We start from the raw sequence: 22540 nt of genomic DNA, 5'->3' as shown, positions 1-22540 counted from the left end.
TTTTTTGGGTTGAGACCCGATTCTGACAGCAAACAAAGGCGTATCTGGTTGTCCGTACAACATCCAGTGCGTCCGTTTTGTTTTCTGGATCATCCATTTGAAAGAGTCTCAGATGGAAATCAGACAAAAATGGTCTGCGAATGGCACCATTTACCTATTCTGCTGAGCTCGGGCAGAAAGTGGAGGGGGGGGGGCTGCTGATATCTCATGATTGGTAGCAGCTAGAAACATGCAACTGGTCTTGTTTGAAAGCGGACATTACAGGCTTTCACAAAAGACAGCATTATTTGAAGAAACAGAGGAAAAAGCACTGTTAGAAAGAAATCCAACCAGACCAGAGATACAGCCCTCCCCCCAATCTGGAGGAGAATGAGGGAGCAGCTGCAGAGCTGACAGCCTGCAGAAGAAGAGAAGTAATAGTACAAATATATAGAAATGTGGCATCATCATCAGTGTATGGACCCACATAATAAAATTACGTTATTTTTACCACAGTGAATGCTGAAAATAAATTCCACACAATAATGTAAAAACTGCAGTTTTTTTAATCTTTCACCCTAAAATAAAAGTTCTTTACTACACCATATATACCCCAAAATGGTTCCTAAAAGGTCTACAACTAATCCCGCTAAATAAAATAAAAATTTTAGAAGAAATTATTATTATTATTTTTTTTTATTATGACTGCTGGAACACCAAATATTAGTGGTCCTTAAGGCCAAAATTAATTAGGTCACTAAGAGGTTAAAAATACAAGTCCCCTGAGTTGTGCGCCAACAAGATTTACTAAAGAAACACATTACAAATCTACAATAAAAGAAAAAGAAATAAATAAAAAAAGTTACATTTTTGGGAGGGTTTAACGTGACTGTTAGGTTACTAGTAGAGTTGAGCGAACACCTGGATGTTCGGGTTCGAGAAGTTCGGCCGAACATCCCGGAAATGTTCGGGTTCGGGATCCGAACCCGATCCGAACTTCGTCCCGAACCCGAACCCCATTGAAGTCAATGGGGACCCGAACTTTTCGGCACTAAAAAGGCTGTAAAACAGCCCAGGAAAGAGCTAGAGGGCTGCAAAAGGCAGCAACATGTAGGTAAATCCCCTGCAAACAAATGTGGATAGGGAAATGAATTAAAATAAAAATTAAATAAATAATTAACCAAAATCAATTGGAGAGAGGTTCCATAGCAGAGAATCTGGCTTCCCGTCACCCACCACTGGAACAGTCCATTCTCAGATATTTAGGCCCCGGCACCCAGGCAGAGGAGAGAGGTCCCGTAACAGAGAATCTGTCTTCATGTCAGCAGAGAATTAGTCTGCATGTCATAGCAGAGAATGAGGCTTCACGTCAGCCACCACTGCAACAGTCCATTGGCATATATTTAGGCCCAGCACCCAGGCAGAGGAGGGAGGTCCCGTAACAGAGAATCTGTCTTCATGTCAGCAGAGAATTAGTCTGCATGTCATAGCAGAGAATGAGGCTTCACGTCAGCCACCACTGCAACAGTCCATTGGCATATATTTAGGCCCAGCACACACACAGGCAGAGGAGAGAGGTCCCGTAACAGAGAATCTGGCTTCATGTCAGCAGAGAATCAGTCTGCATGTCATAGCAGAGAATGAGGCTTCACGTCAGCCACCACTGCAACAGTCCATTGGCATATATTTAGGCCCAGCACACACACAGGCAGAGGAGAGAGGTCCCGTAACAGAGGATCTGGCTTCATGTCAGCAGAGAATCAGTCTGCATGTCATAGCAGAGAATGAGGCTTCACGTCAGCCACCACTGCAACAGTCCATTGGCATATATTTAGGCCCAGCACACACACAGGCAGAGGAGAGAGGTCCCGTAACAGAGAATCTGTCTTCATGTCAGCAGAGAATTAGTCTGCATGTCATAGCAGAGAATGAGGCTTCACGTCACCCACCACTGCAACAGTCCATTGGCATATATTTAGGCCTAGCACACAGGCAGAGGAGAGGTTCATTCAACTTTGGGTAGCCTCGCAATATAATGGTAAAATGAAAATAAAAATAGGATTGAATGAGGAAGTGCCCTGGAGTCCAATAATATATGGTTATGGGGAGGTAGTTAATGTCTAATCTGGACAAGGGACGGACAGGTCCTGTGGGATCCATGCCTGGTTCATTTTTATGAACGTCAGCTTGTCCACATTGGCTGTAGACAGGCGGCTGCGTTTGTCTGTAATGACGCCCCCTGCCGTGCTGAATACACGTTCAGACAAAACGCTGGCTGCCGGGCAGGCCAGCACCTCCAAGGCATAAAAGGCTAGCTCTGGCCACGTGGACAATTTAGAGACCCAGAAGTTGAATGGGGCCGAACCATCAGTCAGTACGTGGAGGGGTGTGCACACGTACTGTTCCACCATGTTAGTGAAATGTTGCCTCCTGCTAACACGTTGCGTATCAGGTGGTGGTGCAGTTAGCTGTGGCGTGTTGACAAAAGTTTTCCACATCTCTGCCATGCTAACCCTGCCCTCAGAGGAGCTGGCCGTGACACAGCTGCCTTGGCGACCTCTTGCTCCTCCTCTGCCTTGGCCTTGGGCTTCCACTTGTTCCCCTGTGACATTTGGGAATGCTCTCAGTAGCGCGTCTACCAACGTGCGCTTGTACTCGCGCATCTTCCTATCACGCTCCAGTGCAGGAAGTAAGGTGGGCACATTGTCTTTGTAGCGTGGATCCAGCAGGGTGGCAACCCAGTAGTCCGCACAGGTTAAAATGTGGGCAACTCTGCTGTCGTTGCGCAGGCACTGCAGCATGTAGTCGCTCATGTGTGCCAGGCTGCCCAGGGGTAAGGACAAGCTGTCCTCTGTGGGAGGCGTATCGTCATCGTCCTGCCTTTCCCCCCAGCCACGCACCAGTGATGGACCCGAGCTGCGTTGGGTGCCACCCCGCTGTGACCATGCTTCATCCTCATCCTCCTCCACCTCCTCCTCATCCTCGTCCTCCTCGTCCTCCAGTAGTGGGCCCTGGCTGGCCACATTTGTACCTGGCCTCTGCTGTTGCCAAAAACCTCCCTCTGAGTCACTTCGAAGAGACTGGCCTGAAAGTGCTAAAAATGACCCCTCTTCCTCCTCCTCCTGGGCCACCTCCTCTTCCATCATCGCCCTAAGTGTTTTCTCAAGGAGACATAGAAGTGGTATTGTAACGCTGATAACGGTGTCATCGCCACTGGCCATGTTGGTGGAGTACTCGAAACAGCGCAACAGGGCACACAGGTCTCGCATGGAGGCCCAGTCATTGGTGGTGAAGTGGTGCTGTTCTGTAGTGCGACTGACCCGTGCGTGCTGCAGCTGAAACTCCACTATGGCCTGCTGCTGCTCGCACAGTCTGTCCAGCATGTGCAAGGTGGAGTTCCACCTGGTGGGCACGTCGCATATGAGGCGGTGAGCGGGAAGGCCGAAGTTACGCTGTAGCGCAGACAGGCGAGCAGCAGCAGGATGTGAACGCCGGAAGCGCGAACAGACGGCCCGCACTTTATGCAGCAGCTCTGACATGTCGGGGTAGTTGTGAATGAACTTCTGCACCACCAAATTCAGCACATGCGCCAAGCAAGGGATGTGCGTCAAATTGGCTAGTCCCAGAGCTGCAACGAGATTTCGCCCATTATCACACACCACCAGGCCGGGCTTGAGGCTCACCGGCAGCAACCACTCGTCGGTCTGTTGTTCTATACCCCGCCACAACTCCTGTGCGGTGTGGGGCCTGTCCCCCAAACATATGAGTTTCAGAATGGCCTGCTGACGTTTACCCCGGGCTGTGCTGAAGTTGGTGGTGAAGGTGTGTGGCTGACTGGATGAGCAGGTGGAAGAAGAGGAGGAGGAAGCCGAGAAGGAGGAGGTGGCAACAGGAGGCAAAGAATGTTGCCCTGCGATCCTTGGCGGCGGAAGGACGTGCGCCAAACAGCTCTCCGCCTGGGGCCCAGCTGCCACTACATTTACCCAGTGTGCAGTTAGGGAGATATAGCGTCCCTGGCCGTGCTTACTGGTCCACGTATCTGTGGTTAGGTGGACCTTGCCACAGATGGCGTTGCGCAGTGCACACTTGATTTTATCGGATACTTGGTTGTGCAGGGAAGGCACGGCTCTCTTGGAGAAGTAGTGCCGGCTGGGAACAACATACTGTGGGACAGCAAGCGACATGAGCTGTTTGAAGCTGTCTGTGTCCACCAGCCTAAATGACAGCATTTCATAGGCCAGTAGTTTAGAAATGCTGGCATTCAGGGCCAGGGATCGAGGGTGGCTAGGTGGGAATTTACGCTTTCTATCAAATGTTTGTGAGATGGAGAGCTGAACGCTGGCGTGTGACATGGTTGAGACACTTGGTGACGGAGGTGGTGGTGGTGGTGTTGGTGGTACATCCCCTGTTTGCTGGGCGGCAGGTGCCAACGTTCCTCCAGAGGCGGAGGAAGAGGCCGAGGCGGCAGCAGCAGAATAGGCCGAGGCGGCAGCAGCAGAAGAGGTAGCAGGGGGAGCCTGAGTGACTTCCTTGGTTTTAAGGTGTTTACTCCACTGCAGTTCATGCTTTGCATGCAGGTGCCTGGTCATGCAGGTTGTGCTCAGGTTCAGAACGTTAATGCCTCGCTTCAGGCTCTGATGGCACAGCGTGCAAACCACTCGGGTCTTGTCGTCAGCACATTGTTTGAAGAAGTGCCATGCCAGGGAACTCCTTGAAGCTGCCTTTGGGGTGCTCGGTCCCAGATGGCGGCGGTCAGTAGCAGGCGGAGTCTCTTGGCGGCGGGTGTTCTGCTTTTGCCCACTGCTCCCTCTTTTGCTACGCTGTTGGCTCGGTCTCACCACTGCCTCTTCCTCCGAACTGTGAAAGTCAGTGGCACGACCTTCATTCCATGTGGGGTCTAGGACCTCATCGTCCCCTGCATAGTCTTCCACCCAGTCTTGATCCCTGACCTCCTGTTCAGTCTGCACACTGCAGAAAGACGCAGCAGTTGGCACCTGTGTTTCGTCATCATCAGAGACATGCTGAGGTGGTATTCCCATGTCCTCATCATCAGGAAACATAAGTGGTTGTGCGTCAGTGCATTCTATGTCTTTCACCGCTGGGGAAGGGCTAGGTGGATGCCCTTGGGAAACCCTGCCAGCGGAGTCTTCAAACAGCATAAGAGACTGCTGCATAACTTGAGGCTGAGACAGTTTCCCTGGTATGCATGGGGGTGATGTGACAGACTGATGGGGTTGGTTTTCAGGCGCCATCTGTGCGCTTTCTGCAGAAGACTGGGTGGGAGATAATGTGAACGTGCTGGATCCACTGTCGGCCACCCAATTGACTAATGCCTGTACCTGCTCAGGCCTTACCATCCTTAGAACGGCATTGGGCCCCACCATATATCGCTGTAAATTCTGGCGGCTACTGGGACCTGAGGTAGTTGGTACACTAGGACGTGTGGATGTGGCAGAACGGCCACGTCCTCTCCCAGCACCAGAGGGTCCACTAACACCACCACGACCATGTCCACGTCCGCGTCCCTTACTAGATGTTTTTCTCATTGTTATGGTTCACCACAACAACAAATATATTATTTGGCCCAATGTATTGTATTCAAATTCAGCGGGATATAAATTTGAGGCCTAGTATTTAGGCGCTGGGTGACCGGTATGGATTTAGTGACAGAATTAGACTTGGAAATGCACAGAAGCGTGTGTGTGAAGTTATTCTGAATGACCCTATGTGCACCTTCAATATGATCTACCCTTTTAGGGATAGATTTCAAATAGCTCTGATATAGCAGAAACGACTAAATTATGAAATTGCTAAATTGGGAATTGTATTTCAACCCAGAACAAAAAATGTGCTTTGACGGACACTAAATAACTTTCCCAGCCACAACAGGACAGCGGTAACGAGAGATTTAGCGGGATATAAATTTGAGGCCTAGTATTTAGGCGCTGGGTCACCGGTATGGGTTTAGTGCCAGAATTAGACTTGGAAATACACAGTAGCGGGTGTGTGTGAAGTTATTCTGAATGACCCAATGTGCACCTTGAATATTATATACCCTTTTAGGGATAGATTTCAAATAGCTCTGATATAGCAGAAACCACTAAATTATGAAATTGCTAAATTGGGAATTGTATTTCAACCCAGAACAAGAAATGTGCTTGAACGGACACTAAATAACTCGCCCAGCTACAGCACTAAGGACAGATTTAGCGGGATATAAATTTGAGGCCTAGTATTTAGGCGCTGGGTGACAGGTATGGGTTTAGTGCCAGAATTAGACTTGGAAATACACAGTAGCGGGTGTGTGTGAAGTTATTCTGAATGACCCAATGTGCACCTTGAATATTATATACCCTTTTAGGGATAGATTTCAAATAGCTCTGATATAGCAGAAACCACTAAATTATGAAATTGCTAAATTGGGAATTGTATTTCAACCCAGAACAAGAAATGTGCTTGAACGGACACTAAATAACTCGCCCAGCTACAGCACTAAGGACAGATTTAGCGGGATATAAATTTGAGGCCTAGTATTTAGGCGCTGGGTGACCGGTATGGATTTAGTGACAGAATTAGACTGGGATATGGCCAAAAAATAAACAGACTATTGCTGGTTAAATGCACTTGGTGTGACAGCTTCACCCTGATGTAGGCTTTAGCCAAAAAACAACCACACCATTGAGGGTTAAATGCACTTGGTGACAGGCGCAGCTTGCCCCTGATTTAGTATATGGCCAAAAAATGAACAGACTATTGCTGGTTAAATGCACTTGGTGTGACAGCTTCACCCTGATGTAGGCTTTAGCCAAAAAACAACCACACCATTGAGGGTTAAATGCACTTGGTGACAGGCGCAGCTTGCCCCTGATTTTGTATATGGCCAAAAAATGAACAGACTATTGCTGGTTAAATGCACTTGGTGTGACAGCTTCACCCTGATGTAGGCTTTAGCCAAAAAACAACCACACCATTGAGGGTTAAATGCACTTGGTCGCAGCTTGTGCTGGCGCACCACAAGACACAAAATGGCCGCCGATCACCCCAGAAAAATGTGACTGACAAACGGTCTGGGCAGCCTAAAAACAGTGAGCAATTGAGGATCAGCAGCTCAATGATCCACAGCTGCAGATCGATCAGTTAATCAAGTCCTTTGGAGGAGTTAATCTGCCTAATCTCGCCCTACTGTCGCAGCCGCAACCTCTCCCTACGCTAATCAGAGCAGAGTGACGGGCGGCGCTATGTGACTCCAGCTTAAATAGAGGCTGGGTCACATGGTGCTCTGGCCAATCACAGCCATGCCAATAGTAGGCATGGCTGTGATGGCCTCTTGGGGCAAGTAGTATGACGCTTGTTGATTGGCTGCTTTGCAGCCTTTCAAAAAGCGCCAAGAAAGCGTCACAAAAGCGCGAAGAAAGCGACGAACACCGAACCCGGACTTTTACGAAAATGTCCGGGTTCGGGTCCGTGTCACGGACACCCCAAAATTCGGTACGAACCCGAACTATACAGTTCGAGTTCGCTCATCCCTAGTTACTAGGTCCAAGTGCCAAGCGGGTGCTGGCTGGATAGCACGAAGATGGAAATTACTGCAGTCTGAATTAAGCTATGAAATAGATAGACTGGACGGTGAAAGTGTGCAGCCATGATTTTGCAAAAATAGATTAAAAATACACTTGTGATGCAACGATGTGTTGCCATACATACCACACTTTATTTCATTGTTTTCTAACAGTGTTCTCTGCACACTTCATTGATGGCAGCCATATAGAAATAGCCAGTACTTTCCCAAGTAAATTTGGTTGGCCTGCTAGTAAAAGGAAACTTGGCTGCAGGACAAATGCCCAGTTGGTTGTGGCTTCTCCCGGCAAAATCAACTGTTTGGGGAGATGCTGGGAGCAGAGTGAGACAACCCCTTTAATACATTTTATACTTTATACTATTCTTTCTGGTAGGTCTACTTTAAAGTGGGCTTCATCAGGCAACACGTTAAAAAAAAGATCATCCACAGACAAACGCAGGGTTAGGCAGATACATAAACAGAAGAGGAGACCTGACATTACTAAAGCTTTACCTCCATTTCTTCCATTTTCTGGATCATAGCCTCTAATTCACTATCAGGTTGTTGATAACTGTGTGAAAACTCCTTAAGATTCAGTTCCTGCAGACTCTCTCTTTCCGTTCCTGATAACACGTCCTCTGCCAACTGATTTGGAGAAAAAAAAAAAAAAAAAAAAAACTTTAAAGAGGCGAGTTGAGCTGCAAGCAGATTTGAATTTCTTTTTAGTCACAGGTCGTTTTCTGATTAGATTCAAGGAATGTCTTATACCTGTCTCCTTGCTTCATTACTACTTCCATCAGGAATTATTTTTGCAGCATGAGCCTCCTCCCTGTACAAAAATAAAGAAGAAACAGCACGTAAATCTTAACATCTGTAAATATTATCATTGTTAAAATTGGGACTTCTAACACTGTCAGACAAGCCAATAAGGACAGTCGGCAGTATTCTCAGCATCCGATTATAACATTAAATATCGCCAAATGACTCCTTCCAATGTCATTTTCAGCTCAAACTCAGTTTTTGGTTGCTATATAAATGGTGTAAAAGTGCAATCTATTATGTCATGCCATTCTGTGTGTCTGTAATTCCATCTTGCTCTCAGTGTCAGCTTAACCTTTATCTGCTCACCCAAGATGCCGTAAATGGGCTATTTCTTCCCTGTAGAGATTGTCGAGTTGTTGCAGTCGTCTTGCAGTCTCCGTGTCCAGCCAAGACAACCTGCCAAACCGCATAAGGAAAAGAGGTCAGACTTCTATTTACATTTCTGGGAGATTTTTTTATTTCTTTAGAATCTATACAGGATACATACTTTAAACAGCCTTTTACAATCATTTAAAAATACGGTAATCTGCCACTTGTTTCCAGGAAAGTGTTAATCAGAAACATAGATTGGGTTTCACATTTTACTTTCTCATTGATTCTCTATCCTCACAGGGCCATGGTCAGATATTTGCTAAGAATTTATGGTACAATATATGTAAAAAAAAAAATGGGTTTTGAAAATGCCATCCTCAAGTATCAGAAAAAATAAATAAATATTTTTTTTAATTATATTATATAAAAATAATAAAATAAAAAATAAAATTATATATGCAATAGATGCCTCCCCTATCTCCAATTAGTTCAAAAGGTAAAACTAATGGAATGCCGGATTTCTACAAAATACATATTTTTAAATGTAAAAAAAAGGCAGAGAAGTGTAGCAAGCGGTGGTAGTATAATGGACTGAAAAAAAATCATTCCTGTTGGTGTTGTATAAACCTGGGCATTCTAGATGCAAAACCAAATACTGACAAAGCTATAGCATTACTACACAGAGATGTAGTTTTTTTCTACGCTTATAAGCGGACACATATTACCAGTGTCTGTGTATTCATATATTGTGAATAAAACTGTAATCTCTCAGTGTGGTGAAGCTATAGTACATAGAGTATATGGTATGTAGATGCTAGGACACAGCTCTGCCCTCATCCTGCTGTCTAGCCCTGTCAATCAAGGGGAGTGTGAAGAGCACAGGGGGAGTTACAAAGCAGTGCTGTAAGGATTTAGCCCCGCCTCCTGGTGCTCCAACTCCTCATTTGCATATGAATAAACACACATTCTGCTGCGAATTAACAGACAGACAAAAGAAAGGTATAGATTTAATGGCCATGATTAGCCCTGCCAGTCAGTAGGTCTGGTTTAATAAGGTTGATTCTGGTGACAGAGCCACTTAAAAAATAAAAAAATCGGCATAATTTTTTAAGAATAATGAATAAAGTATATATTTTTTTTAAAAGAAATTATTTATATATTTTTTTTTTAACCAAAATCTAAGGGCAGTAGTAAATTATAACCTTTAATAATGAATCTAAATAGTCAAATGGCCCGTGTTTGTGGATTGAATACAACTAGAGCCGAAGTCATTGTGTGCGAGGACGAGATTTATTTGGTGTGGATGCTGGTTTCGTCTACCTTTACCTACACATCCATTTGGGTAACCGGTGTATATACATTGCAGTATACCTATCCATATACATGTGTCCGACATGGACTTTGTGATGCGTATTGCTTGATTAAAGAGGACCTTTCACCTAAAAAAAAAATGTAAACTAAGACCATGGCTTTACTTACATGCCCCCATGAAGTGTTGATCGTTTTTTCTTTTTTCAAACTGTGCCCCCGTTTGTCCGCTATGCCCCCCCGGAATAATTCCCGCCGTCTATGCTAATAAGCCAGCCTCAAATGGGCTGGCTTTAAAAGTTCTCCTCGGCGTGCCTTCTCTCTTCTCCCTGGCACGGAGCGCATCCAATCAGCGCGCTCCGCTCTTAGCCGGATAGACGAAATCGCTCCAGTTCTCTGAAGTCTCGCGAGAACTGGAGCGTCTTCTCCCTGGCTAAGAGCGGAGCGCGCCGATTGGATGCGCTCCGTGCCAGGGAGAAGAGAGAAGGCACGCCGAGGAGAACTTTTAAAGCCAGCCCATTTGAGGCTGGCTTATTAGCATAGACGGCGGGAATTATTCCGGGGGGGCATAGCGGACAAACGGGGGCACAGTTTGAAAAAAGAAAAAACGATCAACACTTCATGGGGGCATGTAAGTAAAGCTATGGTCTTAGTTTACATTTTTTTTTTAGGTGAAAGGTCCTCTTTAATGTGGCCTCATGGTTACAATTTGGGCCATTTGACTTTTCAGATTCATTATTAAAAGTTATATTTTACTACTGCCCTTTTAGATTTTGTTTTTTGCATATGGTGGTAGTCTTGTAGGACGGCATCTTTGACCTATAATGGCAACAGCTTGTGCGGTGGCTGTATTAATTTTTTTACACAGCCCAAAAAAAAAAAAAAGGAAATGCTGTTACCGTGAGTTTATGTTCTCTTTGTCATCTTTCTCAGCTTCCCTTCTAATTGAAGAATCAACCAGATCCCTATTTTTACATGGAGAAGCACTGAAACTTTTTACTTCTGGGTTCCAGCTTGACCTGCAATGGGAACGGGACACAGTGCAGTGTTAAAGTATAGCGTCACTCCATATATACACAAACACACACACACAATATAAAACACAGCTATTTATATATAATTGTGTCCAGACTTTTGTCCTAGGGAAAGCTTTTGATGCGATAATGGTGACAAAAGTTCTGATTGTGGTGGTCACAGTGCTGTGGCCCAACAGATCGCTAGAACAAGTTAAAACAGTGCTCTCATAGCGCACACTCCCTTCTCACCACAAGACAAAGCCGTGACAGACCAGTGTCGATTCCGCATCCTGCAGCGAGCAGAGTGCGTTGTCTGAGCTTTTCTCTCTCTCCTTGTTCTAGCAACTGGCGGGGGTGTCAGCACTCTGACCTGCAGAGATCAACATTTTTGATAAGCAACTATGACAGAAGTACGGTGCCACTTTAAGAATTAAGTTTACCCTGTTTCCCATTCCAAAATGAGCAACTGTATTTCCAAAGCTTCTCTGATAAAATACCCAATATAGTTGTGCTCAGATCTCCTTAAAGGCAATTTTTGTTATTATTGCATTGTACTCAAGTCATTTTTTTCAATTGGTCTTTATTAAAAATTTTGAACCAGCTTTGGGTTTCTCTAGGAGCAGGATCTGTATTTCCATCAGGCAGCTCAGCTCACGCGCTCCTTATCTCCGACCTTATAAACACTCATTATAGGTCAATTCTTATCTTACTGATATGAAGGTGGTTTAAATAAGTGTTTATGACTTCTGAGTAATTTAGAGATCAGGTTTATAGATGACCGGTACAAAGAGAAAGTAAAAAGTCTGATTCACACAGAAAAACAGTTAACATTTTGTGACAGAATAACTCCATATTTTTTATAAAGACCAACCGAAAAAATTATTTTTAGCCCAAACTGAGTAAAATGCAATCATAAACAGATTGCCCCTGAAGGTGAACATGGCCAACTGAGCCGAATACGTAACACAATTTATAAAACAGGAGGCCGGGGCGTTACAGCCCAGAAATTATGTGCAAAAACAAAAAACAAAATCTTCTGATACGTTGCCTGGATAAATAACCGCAGCAGGTCAGAAAGTGATGTGGGTACAATTCACACTCAGTTCAATGCGTTTTAGTAGACCGCAGGTATTTCAGGTAACCACTCCAGAATCAGAGTATCCACTTCTGCATGTATGGGTAAATCATTAATCTCCACAGGAATCCCTCTTCCTCCACTGACTCCTATGGGATACCAAAATCACACTGATAGTGAAGTACTGCTACTGTCGATTGCAAGCACACCTGATATTATACTCACAGGCGCATAGTAGTATGCAGGCACTTCAAACAGGCGCTATAGAAGCGAGTATACCAAGGTCCTCCTTCCCGATGGTAATCAAATTCCATAAAAGGTATAAGCAATTTACAGATAAAAAGCAGCAGCCTTTTGCATGTCCCAAAGCTGTGCAAAAGGCTTACTACTGTGCGCCTGTGAGTATAATATCAGGTGTGCAATCGACAGTAGCAGTACTTCACTATCAGTGTGATTTTGGTATCCCATAGGAGTCAGTGGAGGAAGAGGGATTCCTGTGGATATTAATGATTTACCCATACGTGCAGAAATGGATACTCTGATTTAGAAATTATGTGCAACCCTCAGCCCAACTGTCTGGCATCCTAACGGTGTACAGGAGGAAAGTGAGCCTTCATATTTCATAAAAGGAGACATGAGGACTAAAGACCAAACCGCATCCTGGGCAGAGCAGTTGTTCAGGTAGCCATAGGTCCTATTTTAAATTAAAGGGACCCAGCACAATACCAGCTAAGCATCTTATGGTTGCTTTGGCAACTGACCCGGCCAACACGCAGCTGCATCTTTACATGTCAGATTGAGTAGGAGAGCATGGCTGAACTTCCCCTTGGAAATGTTGAGCATGTGCACAACTATTAATAATTAGGGTCATGCACAGTATTCCAGTGAGCACACTCCTGCCCTTCGGTCCCGTGATCAAAACCTCTTACATTTCATTTTGGCAGTAATTTTCGCAAACTATTTTGAGCACGATCTCGGCCGGTCCCCATTGTAATTAGGGCGATCGGCAGTTATCAGGTAGACACTTCTGGCAGGAACAGCCTGCCAGAGATGTCTAATGCAGATGTGAAGCAAGCCTAAAGCTGGCCACGGACATGAGATAAATGTTTGGAGACATAGAAGAACCGCGTTTTCATCCAGTTATTGGTCATGACCTTTAATGCAAGCAACCGATAACCAACAGACAATGTCAAAACTTTGTTCTTTGGTCCAGGTTTTTTTTCAGCCACTATGTGGACATGAGCTGCCACACTAGGTGTTTTCTCTTTTAGTGGCATTAATCTGTTGAAATCTCATGTCTATGCTCAGCCTTGCTGTATTCTCATAGTTACTTCCATAAATGACCTTTTTGGGGAAGATGAAGGAGATTTTGGGCTCGGAGGTACCCAAGGAGTTTTCTTCTCTTTGACAACTGGACGAGTCTCCTTCAGCTTGAATGACACCGTTTTCTCCTGAAAATGTGACCGTTGGGATGGGTCTGTCTTTCGTGGCTGTCGGAAGCCCTAGGAGGACATTATAGTTAGTTATTTGAGATTCTACAAAGCATAGCAAACTTACACCTACTAAACTCTGTTCCTTTTATCAAACAAAAAAAAAATAAGGATTTTTGCTGTTAGCATAAAATCCTTTTACTCATCTAGTCATCGAGGGATATGGTCTTGACCTTGGGTATAGCTGCTATCACTAGGAGGTGACATTAAGTGCTGGCTTCTACTAGCCAATGAGCTAAACCAGCCTGTACTAGAACAGTAGGGGTAAGAAGAGAATTATACTGAATGAAAAGGTGGAAACATAAATTCGGAGAAAAGAAAACAATGTAGGAAATATTGACCAGCAGTAAGAAGTCCCAAATAGGAAACTGACACAAGCAAACATTAAAAAAAGGAACGGGTCTGTACTGGGTCCATAACACGGTAAGAACAAAAGTATAATTTTCTCGTTCATGCTTTGGAAGATACAGCCTTGATCTTAGAATGTTCCAGAGGATTTCGTCAAGGTGAGAATAGGATCAGAGGATGCAAAAGTATGCACTCTATACAATATCATAGATAGGACGACCAGGTATACACCAAGTACATGATCATGGAGAAGGACTTGTGTTGGACACTGGAGGATGGGTTGATGAGAATAACTGTGGTCTGCTCAGACAATTATGGGGACTCCACTTGGAACTTCATGCTAGGTAGGATGTAAACATTGATTTGCTCGATCTCTTGTACACCCTGGTGTGTCGGTCATGTTTTAAAACGTGGTAGACAGCCATGTGTTATAGCATGGTCGACCAGAGCCCTACCCCATATTGCCTATTCAGGCTAGTGATGTTTATTTACTTTTTATTATTCAGTATGTGATTTGTCTGTGTTATCTTATATTTAATCACATAAGGTTATACATTCTCAAATCTTTTGAATTCACATTACAAATCCTAACACCGGAGAGAAGAGGTCTGTGATATATAATAGTGAAGCATGGTGACCACATCCACCTTGTGCAAAGTGCTTTCCCGGGTTCGGAAGGATTTTGGTAAAAACAGCATTTAGACTCAGCATGTCGGAACATTTACACAAGCAGCCACCAGTATTATGTACCTTAGGTCTCTGAGGAATCAGCACTCCTTTGCTCTTGTTCTGTCCCACCCCACTTCTGTGTAGCCCCTTCAGGTGTCCAGCTTGAATCAGCGCTTTCAGACCTGACTTCAGTGCCAATCGCCTTTCTGGAGGGGATGGTTGTTGGTCTGTCTGGGCTGCAACACTCATTGATTCAGGAGGGTCATCTAAAGAAAGCAAAATGGGAACATAGCCGTTTTTCTTCAACATACCTATGTGAGAGAAACATCATTGTCTAAGGCTACTTTCACACTTGCGTTCTGAACGGATCCGCTTATATAAATGCAGACGATGGATCCGTTCAGAACGGATCCGTCTGCATTATATTGTAAAATAAATTCTAAGTGTGAAAGTAACTGCAGACGGATCCGTCCAGACTTTGACTTTCAATGTAATGGGGGACGAATCCATTTGAAAATTGCACCATATTGTGTCACCTTCAAACGGATCCGCCCCCATTGACTTCCATTGTAAGTCTGGACGGATCCGTTTGCCTCCGCACGGCCAGGCGGACATCCAAACGCTGCAAGCAGCGTTCAGGTGTCCACCTGCTGAGCAGAGCGGAGGCTGAACGCCGCCAGACTGATGCATTCTGAGCGGATCCGCATCCACTCAGAATGCATTGGGGCCGTACGGATCTGTTTGGGGCCGCTTGCGAGAGCCTTCAAACGGAGCTCACAAGCGGAGCCCCGAACGCAAGTGTGAAAGTAGCCTAATATGCAAAAGGGCAGATTAAACAATACCACAACTGGCCAAAGCCTTCTTGTAAGTAACGGGAATATGCCACCAGAAAAGGACCTATTTTGTTCATCTAGTTTTTATTTAACCACTTCAGCCCCGCTAGGTGAAACCCCCTTCATGACCAGAGCACTTTTTACACTTCGGCACTACACTCCTTTCACCGTTTATCGCTCGGTCATGCAACTTACCACCCAAATGAATTTTACCTCCTTTTCTTCTCACTAATGGAGCTTTCATTTGGTGGTATTTTATTGCTGCTGACATTTTTACTTTTTTTGTTATTAATCAAAATGTAACGATTTTTTTGCAAAAAAATGACATTTTTCACTTTCAGCTGTAAAATTTTGCAAAAAAAACAACATCCATATATAAACTTTTCGCCAAATTTATTGTTCTACATGTCTGATAAAAAAAAAGTGTTTGGGCAAAAAAAAAATGGTTTGGGTAAAAGTTATAGCGTTTACAAACTATGGTACAAAAATGTGAATTTCCGCTTTTTGAAACAGCTTTGATTTTCTGAGCACCTGTCATGATTCCTGAGGTTCTACAATGCCCAAACAGTAGAAAACCCCCACAAATGACCCCATTTCGGAAAGTAGACACCGTAAGGTATTCGCTGATGGGCATAGTGAGTTCATAGAACTTTTTATTTTTTGTCACAAGTTAGCGGAAAATGATGATGATTTTTATTTTTTTATTTTTTCTTACAAAGTCTCATATTCCACTAACTTGCGACAAAAAATAAAAAATTCTAGGAACTCACCATGCCCCTCACAGAATACCTTGGGGTGTCTTCTTTCCAAAATGGGGTCACTTGTGGCGTAGTTATACTGCCCTGGCAATTTAGGGGCCCAAATGTGTGAGAAGAACTTTGCAATCAAAATGTGTAAAAAATGACCGGTGAAATCCAAAAGGTGCACTTTGGAATATGTGCCCCTTTGCCCACCTTGGCATCAAAAAAGTGTCACACATCTGGTATCGCCGTACTCAGGAGAAGTTGGGGAATGTGTTTTGGGGTGTCATTTTACATATACCCATGCTGGGTGAGAGAAATATCTTGGCAAAAGACAACTTTTCCCATTTTTTTATACAAAGTTGGCATTTGACCAAGATATTTTTCTCACCCAGCATGGGTATATGTAAAATGACACCCCAAAACACATTCCCCAACTTCTCCTGAGTACAGCGATACCACATGTGTGACACTTTTTTGCTGCCAAGGTGGGCAAAGGTGCCCAAATTCCTTTTAGGAGGGCATTTTTAGACATTTGGATCCCAGACTTCTTCTCACACTTTCGGGCCCCTAAAAAGCCAGGGCAGTATAAATACCCCACATGTGACCCCACTTTGGAAAGAAGACACCCCAAGGTATTCAATGAGGGGCCTGGCGAGTTCATAGAAATTATTTTTGCATAAGTTAGCGGATATTGATTTTTTTTGTTTTTTTCTCACAAAGTCTCACTTTCCGCTAACTTAGGACAAAAATTTCAATCTTTCATGGACTCAATATGCGCCTCACAGAATACCTTGGGGTGTCTTCTTTCCGAAATGGGGTCACATGTGGGGTATTTATACTGCCCTGGCTTTTTAGGGGCCCTAAAGCGTGAGAAGAAGTCTGGAATATAAATGTCTAAAAATGTTTACGCATTTGGATTCCGTGAGGGGTATGGTGAGTTCATGGGAGATTTTATTTTTTGACACAAGTTAGTAGAATATGAGACTTTGTAAGAAAAAACAAAAACAAAAACAAACAAAAAATTTCCGCTAACTTGTGCCAAGAAAAATGTCTGAATGGAGCCTTACCAGGGGGGGGGGGTGATCAATGACAGGGGGGTGATCAATGACAGGGGGGTGATCACCCATATAGACTCCCTGATCACCCCCCCCCCCCCCTGTAAGGCTCCATTCAGACATCCGCATGATTTTTTACGGATCCATGGATACATGGATCGGATCCACAAAACGCATGTGGACGTCTGAATGGAGCCTTACAGGGGGGTTATTAATGACAGGGGGTGATCAGGGTAATCAGGGTGATCACCCCCCTGTCACTGATCACCCCCCCTGTAAGGCTCCATTCAGACATCCGCATGATTTTTTACGGATCCATGGATACATGGATCGGATCCACAAAACGCATGCGGACGTCTGAATGGAGCCTTACAGGGGGGTTATCAATGACAGGGGGTGATCAGGGTAATCAGGGTGATCACCCCCCCTGTAAGGCTCCATTCAGACATCCGCATGATTTTTTACGGATCCATGGATACATGGATCGGATCCACAAAACGCATGCGAACGTCTGAATGGAGCCTTACAGGGGGGTTATCAATGACAGGGGGGTGATCAGGGAGTGTATATGGGTGATCACCCGCCTGTCATTGATCACCCCCCTGTAAGGCTCCATTCAGACGTCCGTATGCTTTTTGCGGATCCGATCCATGTATCCGTAAAAATCATACGGACGTCTGAACGGAGCCTGACAGGGGGGTTATCAATGACAGGGGGGTGATCAGGGAGTGTATATGGGTGATCACCCGCCTGTAAGGCTCCATTCAGACGTCCGCATGTGTTTTGCGGATCCGATCCATGTATCCATGGATCCGTAAAAATCATGCGGACGTCTGAATGGAGCCTTACAGGGGAGTGATCAATGACAGGGGGTGATCAGGGAGTGTATATGGGTGATCACCCGCCTGTCATTGATCACCCCCCTGTAAGGCTCCATTCAGACGTCCGTATGCTTTTTGCGGATCCGATCCATGTATCCGTAAAAATCATACGGACGTCTGAACGGAGCCTGACAGGGGGGGTGATCAATGACAGGGCGGTGATCAGGGAGTTTATATGGGGTGATCATGGGTGATCAGGGGTTTATAAGGGGTTAATAAGTGACGGGGGGGGGGGGTGTAGTGTAGTGTGGTGTTTGGTGCGACTGTACTGACCTACCCGAGTCCTCTGGTGGTCGATCCTAACAAAAGGGACCACCAGAGGACCAGGTAGGAGGTATATTAGACGCTGTTATGAAAACAGCGTCTAATATACCTGTTAGGGGTTAAAAAATTCGGATCTCCAGCCTGCCAGCGAGCGATCGCCGCTGGCAGGCTGGAGATCCACTCGCTTACCTTCCGTTCCTGTGAGCGCGCGCGCCTGTGTGCGCGCGTTCACAGGAAATCCCGGCCCTCGCGAGATGACGCGTATATGCGTGACTCTGCGCAGGGCTGCCACCTCCGGACCGCACATCTGCGTTAGGCGGTCCGGAGGTGGTTAAAAGGTGTTTAAAAAAAAAAATAATAATAATATTATTTCGCCAAAAGTGCTTAATTTCACATGCCACTATCTACATTTAAAAATAAAAATAAAAAAAATTAAATTCTGAAGTTTTCACATTGGCCATGCTTACAGGCTGACAATGCCCATTGTGTAGATACCAGTTTTCATCAGTCATATTATGAAATGTAACACCTATACATACAGGTGAAACTCGAAAAATTTGAATATCGTGCAAAAGTCCATTTATTTCAGTAATGCAAATTAAAAAGGAATTGCATTAATGCTGCTTAAAATTAGAATTTTGTGAAAAGGTTCAATATTCTAGGCTCAAAGTGTCACACTGTAGTCAGCTAATTATTCCATACCCCCTGAGCAAAGGGGACCTGAGATTGTGACTTTGGGGTTTCATAAGCTGTAATCCCTAATCATCCAAAATATAACAAAGGCTTTAAATATCTCGCTTTGCATGTAATAAGTCTATCTCATAGGTTAGTTTCACCTTTTAAGTTGCATTACTGAAATAAATGAACTTTTGCACGATATTCAAATTTTTCGCGTTTCAACTGTACATAACACATGCAGTGCTCCAGACTAAAAAAAATACCAAGTTGCCATTGGCTCCTGAACTGAAAAATTTAGGAGCCAAATCAAATTTTTAGTTGCCAAATCGAGACCGAATAAAAATTTTGGTATCGTGACAACGCTACGCCGATCAGATCGGCATAGGGTTGTTTTGATACCAAAATTTTGATTCGCTTTCGTCACCATAAAAAAGTATTGCGATACTCAATACCGCGCAAAAAAAAAAAAAAAAAACACCAAAAAAAGCTGCGTGCATTTCGCATTTTATGAAACATTCGGCCCATAATAGAACAGTCCTATCCTATTTTTTGGGGTGACAAGGTGACTAAAAAATGGCGAATGCTCACCGCATAGGAGACATTTTTTAATAATTTAATAGTTTGGACAGCGCTATGTAACATGTTTATTTATTTATTGTTTATATATTTTATATGTAAAATTGGGAAAGGGGGGATTTAAACTTAATATTTTAGGGTACTTTCACACTAGTGTTTTTCTTTTCCGGCACGGAGTTCAGTCCTAGGGGCTCAATACCGGAAAAGAACTGATCAGGCATATCCCCATGCATTCTGAATAGAGAGTAATCCGTTCAGGATGCATCAGGAGGTCTTCAGTTCAGTCATTTTGACTGATCAGGCAAAAGATAAAACCGCAGCATGCTACGGTTTTCTCTCAGACGAAAAAAAACTGAAGATTTGCCTGAACGCCGGATCCAGCATTTTTTCCCATAGGAATGTATTAGTGCCGGATCTGGCATTCAAAATACCGGAATGCACCCGCACTAAATCCGGACTCATTCACTTCTATGGGGCTGTGCACATGAGCGATGATTTTCACACATCACTTGTGCGTTGCATGAAAATTGCAGCATGCTCTATGTTGTGCGTTTTTCACGCAACGCAAGCCCCATAGAAGTGAATGGGGCTGCGTGAAAATCGCAAGCATCCGCAAGCAAGTACGGATGCGGTGCGATTTTCACTCATGGTTGCTAGGATGAAAGTCTATTCACTGTATTATTTTTCCTTATAACATGGTTCTAAGGGAAAATAATAGCATTCTTTAATACAGAATGCATAGTAGAAGGTCAATATAATAAACATTGGTGGCGCAGTGCGCCCCCCAACACCCCAGTATGATAAACATTGGTGGCGCAGTGCGCCCCCCTCAATATAATAAACATTGGTGGCGCAGTGCGCACCCCCCCCAACACCCTAGTATAGTAAACATTGGTGGCGCAGTGTGCCCCCCTCAATATAATAAACATTACCCCCCCCAACACCCCAGTATAATAAACATTGGGGGGCGCAGTGTGCCCCCCCTCAATATAATAAACATTGGTGGCACAGTGTGCCCCCCCCCTCAATATAATTAACATTGGTGGCGCAGTGGGGAGTGCCAATGAGGGTTAAAAAATAAAAATTAACTCACCTCCTCCAATTGATCATTTCCTGTTCTTTCTTCAGGACCTGTCAAAGGACCTGTGGTGACATCACTGTGCTCATCACATGATACATCACATGATTCATCACCATGGTAATGGACCATGTGATGAGCTCAGTGACATCACCACAGGTCCTGAAGACAGAACAGGAGACCGACAGCTACGCGATCAACTGGAGGAGGTGAGTTAATTTTTTTAAGTTATTTTTTAACCCTCATTGGCACTTCCCACTGAGCCACCAATGTTTCTTATACTGTGGGGGGGGGGGGGGGCACACTGTGCCACCAATGTTTCTTATACTGGGGTGTTGGGAGGGGGCACACTGCCACCAATGTTTCTTTTACTGGGGTGTTGGGGGGGCACACTGTGCCACCAATGTTTCTTTTACTGGGGTGTTGGGGGGGCACACTGTGCCACCAATGTTTCTTTTACTGGGGTGTTGGGGGGGGGGGGGGGGGCACACTGTGCCACCAATGTTTCTTATACTGGGGTGTTGGGGGGGGGGGGGGGAACACTGTACAGGGAGTCTAAGAAAGAATCGAATGAGTCACAAGTCGGATCTTTAGTTCTTTTCACCTGTGACTCATTCGATTCTTTCTCCCTGTACTTGTGTCAGTGACTCAGAGCTGCTAGTGCTCGCCTTGCCTCAGCTGATTGGTTGGTGGGCGGGGAGGGGAGGGGCTGGCAGAAGCAGCTTCCACTCTAGGATCAGATTACACTGCTCCCGAGCCCCTCCCCTCCCTGCTGCCAGCGTCTCTGTGTGCTGTGACCGAGCTGACAGACTGAGGAGAACATCGGCGGCAGAGAACTATCAGCTCCTGTGCCCGTCGCTGTTCTACTGCAGAGCTGCCGCGGAGGGTCTAGTCGCAAATGGCGACAAGACTAAAAAGTCTTGTCGCCATTTGTAAATTCTTAGTCGCATTGGCGACCATTTTGGTCGCCATCTGGAGCCCTGACATGGTTACCCCATTAACAGTAGGTGATCTTCACAGCTCACCTACTCCCCCTCCCTGCACAATGACCTCTGTAAGTTAGGCCAAGGACAGAAATGTGGCAGGTCAAAAATGGATAAAATATCATTAACCAATGGTGCATCTTCTGGACTCACTCGCTGTTCTCCCTTCATAGCATTATCAGAGGTGTAATCTTCTACATATTCTGGCTACTAGATTTTACATATTTATGGCATATCACATTCAAGTACAACCAGGAACACCCACCAAACTGAACACCTATAAAACAACTTCACTGCATGGGGAGGTTAGAAACGTAGTGTATAAAGTAAGGAGAATACGGATCACTTACCAAGCGCAAGGCGTCTAATCACATGACTCTCTTCGTGCGGCTCTATCGCTTTATGAACAGGCGGGGGATAATGAACCTCTCTAACAGGTGACGCAGTATTTCGGGAAACCTTAATAACAGGTGGAGGTCTAGCCGCAGCTGTATCGGGCAATGGCCTCCTTGCATCTGAAGACATTTTAGCTTCAAGAAGTACATCCAAGTCCTGGGTGGACAAGAAAATATGGGGAACATTGGTAAAAGCAAATTCAGGAGCCACCTGGCCAAGTGTTCAAAGAATGGGCGCCTGCAGTTACCTCGACTTGCTGGAGAATGGAGATAATCAGATTGGAAGCAGCAGGACCAGCGTCAAGCTTTGCGGTGCAGAGTGATAACTGACGGATGATGTGGCCAAGCTCCTTGTAGAGAGAAGGAATCTGTTGCTCGCCCCGTTCACTCAGCTGAGTGATGAACATCTGCAGGGCACGAATGGCTCCACGGTGAACAGCTGCCAGTCTGGACATGGCACGAGACTGAATGGGAGGG

General features: G+C 45.0%; 1 protein-coding gene across 1 annotated transcript in view; it reads right to left on the bottom strand.

Annotated features, from left to right (window-relative positions):
• Positions 1 to 22540, bottom strand: part of LOC122932879 (protein moonraker-like) — a 42983-nt gene that overhangs the window by 6518 nt on the left and 13925 nt on the right. The window contains exons 5-12 of the mRNA XM_044287533.1: positions 22312 to 22527; positions 22019 to 22220; positions 14659 to 14843; positions 13415 to 13572; positions 10879 to 10998; positions 8666 to 8755; positions 8306 to 8366; positions 8051 to 8182 (exon numbers count right to left, since the gene is read on the bottom strand). Of these exons, the coding sequence (XP_044143468.1) occupies positions 8051 to 8182; positions 8306 to 8366; positions 8666 to 8755; positions 10879 to 10998; positions 13415 to 13572; positions 14659 to 14843; positions 22019 to 22220; positions 22312 to 22527 (1164 nt within the window). The remainder of the gene's footprint in view (positions 1 to 8050; positions 8183 to 8305; positions 8367 to 8665; positions 8756 to 10878; positions 10999 to 13414; positions 13573 to 14658; positions 14844 to 22018; positions 22221 to 22311; positions 22528 to 22540) is intronic.

Source organism: Bufo gargarizans, chromosome 3 (genome assembly GCF_014858855.1).
Source record: "Bufo gargarizans isolate SCDJY-AF-19 chromosome 3, ASM1485885v1, whole genome shotgun sequence".
Classification (NCBI taxonomy): Eukaryota; Metazoa; Chordata; class Amphibia; order Anura; family Bufonidae; genus Bufo; species Bufo gargarizans.
The sequence above is the reverse complement of the archived record's forward strand: the minus strand, read 5'-3'. Positions and strand labels throughout refer to the sequence as shown.